Genomic DNA, 5,413 nt, shown 5'->3' with positions numbered 1-5,413 from the left:
GCTCTTCCAGCTGCAAACCAGTTCTGGGGAACACCCATACACACTCATTCACACACACACATACACTTGGGCCAATTTAGTTCATCAATTCCCATATAGCGCCAACACGGGGACAACATGCAAACAGAAATGCCAACTGGCAGAGCCGGGACTCAAACCAGCGACCTTCTTGCTGTGAGGTAACAGTGCTAACCACTGAGTCACCGTGCCACCCTTCACTCTCAAATTGCAAATGTTAATTTTCTCTTCAGTATTAAAGGAAGCATTAAACGCTCTACTCTTGTTATTTTGTGCATTGGTTCCTCCAAAGAGTGTTAGATTTCCTATAGTGAATCACTGGAAATCAACTCCCCAACCACTCCTCCCAGCAGCGAGTAAAAGCAGAAATAGGCCAGAGGTGTTTTCTGAGGTCAGAAAAGCTCAGGCGTCTGCAGGGTGAAGTGAGAAAGCTCTGCTGAGTTTCTCCATCTCTGTTCCTCAGTAAAGGCCACAGCTGAGCCTCGACACTCGCTCACTCACTCTCTCTCTCTCTCTCTACATTTCTGCTTCCCTTGGGTCTACAGGACAGATCCTCGCCAAACCACTGCTAATAGACACATTAAGCTTCCTTAAAGTGCTTAATCTGGACACATTAGAGCAGAAAACCAAGAGATTCACTCCACGGCATCTGACAAGTGTACAGTTGAAGTCAGAGTTATTCGCCCTCCTGTGATTTTGCTTTCCTTTTATTAATATTTCCCAAATGATGTTTAACAGATTCAGGAATTTTTCACAGTATTTCCTATAATATTTCTTCTTCTGGAGAAAGTCTTATTTGTTTTATTTCAGCTAGAATAAAAGCAGTTTTTAATTGTTTTAAACCCATTTTAAGCTCAATATTATTAGCCCCCTTAAGCAATATTGGTTTTAGATTGTCTCCAGAACAAACTGTTATACAATAACTCGCCTAATTACCCTAACTTTACCCTAATTAACCTAGTTAAGCCTTTAAAGTCACTTTAGGCTGAATACTAGTGTCTTGAAGGATATCTTCTTTCCGCTAAAGAGAAGTTGGGGGAAAAATATACAGGGGGGCTAATAATTCTGACTTCAACTGTATGTCACTACACATACAGTCAAATGTGTATTCTTTCCCAAATAAGTGATATTTAACAGAGCAAAGACATTTTTTACAGTATTTGCTATTATCTTTTCCCCTGCAGAAAGTTTTTAAGTATAATCTAGCCTTTATCACTGAATAAAATAGAACAAAAAGCATGATTTCTTCCTTATTCTGTGACATAAACCACGTCTAGGCACTACAAAAGGATTCAATTCAGTTCAATAAACGTTATTGTATATACCACAGAGCTTAGAAAATTGTCTTTAGACATAAGCTCATACACAGCAACATGAATACATTTACACAATTATTTTAATAAATCCTATTTAAAATATTAATGGAGAATAAATGTCTTCTTGTACTTGTCTTTTTTCCTAAAGGGACTTTATACTGTCTGCCAGTCTTCCACAATACTCTTCCCATCCTTTACATGATGCCTTTAAGCTACTTTTGTCTGTCTAGTCACTAAAAAAAGATTGATTTCAAACGATCGACTGATGATATAAAGAAAATGCAAAAAGTATTTATATTATAGGTGGGCATACATTCATTTTTTTATCTAGATTAATCTCACTGTAATCTTAGAATGAATCTAGATTAAAATGGCTCATTTAAATTCTGCCGAAGGCATTCAGAATATGTGTGCTACCCAGATAATAAGTCTTTGAGAACGGGTTTCTCAAGCCAGGTGGCGCATTAGACCAGGGGCTCACCTCCTGTTTCCAAAATGCATCACAAACTGCTTGAGAAACTGTTCTGCTATGATAATTGATGATGAAGATAAATGATGTTCAATAAGATGTGCTTGTGTTTACTAACTGTTTATTCCGTTAAACTGAATTGTGAATTGTGAACTGTAGGCCTTCATAAGCTCCATACAGCGATTATTGATGACCTTAATCTGACTAAAGTCATCACTGAACTAAACAGAAATGGAATTAAGATGTGGAGTATGCAGATATTAGTGGCATTACTGAAGTAAACACTGCGATCAAACTATTACGGTCATGTAGGACTTTTCGCAATATTATCTGACAAGATCCACACACGCGGCTGTCAGTAAAGGACCACACACACACACACACACACACACATCGCGAAATGCAGAAGTATTTTTTCTTTCCATTCGGCGTGCGTTATTAAATCCCATAACACTCTCACCAGTCCTTACTCCTTATTTGCGTCTAATACCCCAGTTTGTCACGGGGGCATGAATGAAATGTTCATGAGTGAATGTGAAACTGCCAAACTACAGTTAAAGTCACCCACAATGACAGGAAACTCTTACATGAAAGCTCTTCACGTAAACACCTTCATTATATTATTGTCTATTGAGGTAAATAACTAGATTACAGATGTCCATGTAAGTGTATTCAGTAGAGTCTTCGAAGTAAGTGCAAGATCCAGAAGGGCATCCAGAACAACGTATCTCTGTAAACCAATAGCGTTCAGCTGTGCGTCTAGCTCTGCCTTTTGGTACCCTTTCTTGTGTTTGGTACCCTTTCTTGTGTTTGGTACCCTTTCTTGTGTTTGGTACCCTTTCTTGTATTTGGTACCCTTTCTTGTGTTTGGTACCCTTTCTTGTGTTTGGTACCCTTTCTTGTGTTTGGTACCGTTTCGAAAGGGTGCCGAAAAAGTGGTACGGTACGGTTTGGTTCGGTACGCCTTTTGACAGAACCGAAACCGAACAGTACCGTACCACTCAGTGGAAACGGGCCATACAGGCACGCTCATGTCAGGATCCACAAGTATCGCTTTAACAGCTGAGAGGAGAGGAAGTTACCTCATGAACATGCCAGCGGGTCAAATGTCCAAAGTGTGTGAGAGAGAGAGAGAGAGAGAGAGAGAGAGAGAGAGAGAGAGAGAGAGAGAGAGAGAGAGATGGATTATTACAGCATTTCTCCATAGTAGTGAAATAGCGGCTCATGTGCTGTGCCTTCTTCAGTGTCAGTGAAAGACTGTCCAGCAAACTCACGAGCAGTTGAATTGTGCATAATTATCTGCCTTTTAAGTAGTAGGAGCGGTTTATTTACTCGCCCTCGCCTCCTTCGCTATAGTATACTACTGTGACATCGCTCATATCAGATTAATGACGTCAGTACATAATAACCAGTTATGATCTATTACTGAACTGATATCGAATTGTCCCCATCTGCATCACGGTGCACCGAAAAAACAATTAATTTTGACACCCCTAGTTATTTAGGCTAATAATATACAAATAAAGACAAGGAAATGGTGTAATCAGGATGTTAAAATAAACAACAACAAAAAAGTCAGTCACATACAACGTCACTGAGCAATCGTCACTGCACACTGAACAAATCCCAGTGGGATCTGTCAACAGGGAAAACCAACAACAATCAAGAATGCATGATTACATGCTGTCATGGCTCAAAATAATGGAAGTCAATGGAGCAAAAACAGCCCCCAACATAACCAAAGAGGAGTATCATTGAGTTTTTCTCCACTTTCAAAGCATTTTCCCAAAATATACATCAAAATAGGATTTGAAAAACATTTAATTTGCTGAAACACAGAGAAAGTGGTGACCAAATGATCAAAATCCCCCCAGAGTGGATGAAAACGACCCAACAGCACACAAACATTAACAGCATGAGTGTTAAATACAAACGCTCAGACCTTTATTCTGTCCATGCAGGCCTCCATCTTCAGCTGCTCCACAGCTTTCCGGGCCTGCGAGATGCTGGCGGTGCTGTTGTTGGCCATGCCGTCCTTCATGATGATTCCTGCACACACACACGCACACACACACACACACACAAGGAACTGAGCACTTGTGTGTTTTTATAGCTCATGTGACTCATGCAGGTGAAACTTCACTTCCATCACAACCAGCAGAGCCCAAGCAGCACAACACATCATTATCAGCATCATGTGGGAAGAGATCTAAACAGTACGACTGACTAAACTGCAGCACTGACCAAACATTCACAACACTATTTCACCAAGCAGGACATGTTCTGGCATTAACATCTATGCTGATCCTGGAACAGCATTTCAATCAGAACTGTAGGGTTTACGGTTGATGTTAAGTTTAGGTTTACAGTTAGGTCTATGCAGTTCTACATGATTGTTATCCAACTATTAGGACTATATATTGGGAATATTTTACAGGTATGGTTGGGTTTAGGGGTAGGGGAATAGGTTTGGATTACATTTCCCAACAAAAATGATGTTCCAGGATCAACATAGAAGTTAATCCAGGATCACATCAAACTACATTTAAGACTTATTAAGACATTTTAAGACCATTATGAATGAAATTTTAGTCTTATACAGTGCTAAATGCTAAGGATTTTTTAATATCCCAGTTGGAAAAGATTTTCACCTTCCCTATCAAAGAAATGATTATAATTTCATACACTTAATAATACAATAATAATAATTTAATAATAAAATATATAGGTCAGGTCAGTCTCCTCAGCAGTAAATAAATGGAGAACCTTTAAACAAATGTTACTGTAAAGAAATTAAATGCTATTTGTAAAGGTAAAGGTTTTAATTAGATGGATTGTTGCTGATTGTATGGGTGTTAATGGCCAGATTTAGTCGCTATACCTGAACTAAGGAAAATGAAGAGCTGATAGAAATGATTTAAGACCTACAACACAATGTTTCAGTAGATTTAGGACTTTTTAAGGCCTAAAATTTTTGAAGACCATTTAAAATGTTTTAAGACCCCGCGGATACCCTGTACTTGGCAAAATCCAGACGTGCATAATTACTAGTACGACAGGGCGGTATGACGATATATATCGTTGGAATAATTTGTCAAACTTAATAAGTGTTTTGGTCAGTTACTTCAAAAAGTAATGAATTACATTATTAAAATTGTATTCATTCATTCATTTTCCTTCGGCTTAGTCCATTCATCAGGGGTCGCCACAGCGGAATGAACCACCAACTATTCCAGCATATGCTTCACACAGCGGATGCCCTTCCAGCTGCAACCCAGTACTGAGAAACACCCATACACACTCATTCATACACACACACACACACACACACACACACCATGGCCAATTTAGTCCATCAATTCCCTTATAGCACATGTGTTTGGACTGATGGGGAAACCGGAGGAAACCCACACCAACACGGGGAGAACATGGAAACTTCACACAGAAATGCCAACTGACCCAGCCAGGACTCAAACCAGCAACCTTCTTGCTGTGAGGCGACAGCACTAACCACTGAGCCACCGTGCCTCATTTTAAAGAATATATGTATTAAAACCAGTGGTGTAAAGTAACGAATAACAGACTTTTACTTTCCCTTGAGGACATTTTT

The 5,413-nt window shown here is 39.3% G+C and overlaps 1 protein-coding gene across 1 annotated transcript in view; it reads right to left on the bottom strand.

Moving 5' to 3' along the window:
• LOC130239234 (guanine nucleotide-binding protein G(I)/G(S)/G(O) subunit gamma-4) overlaps positions 1-3,907 on the bottom strand; it is a 17,042-nt gene extending 13,135 nt beyond the window's left edge. The window contains exon 1 of the mRNA XM_056470303.1: positions 3,746-3,907. Coding sequence (XP_056326278.1) covers positions 3,746-3,844 — 99 coding nt within the window. The 5' untranslated portion in view covers positions 3,845-3,907. The remainder of the gene's footprint in view (positions 1-3,745) is intronic.
• Positions 3,908-5,413: the final 1,506 nt, after the last annotated feature.

The sequence above is a fragment of the Danio aesculapii genome, chromosome 13 (genome assembly GCF_903798145.1).
Source record: "Danio aesculapii chromosome 13, fDanAes4.1, whole genome shotgun sequence".
Taxonomy (NCBI): domain Eukaryota; kingdom Metazoa; phylum Chordata; class Actinopteri; order Cypriniformes; family Danionidae; genus Danio; species Danio aesculapii.
This window is presented reverse-complemented; position numbering and strand designations above follow the sequence as displayed.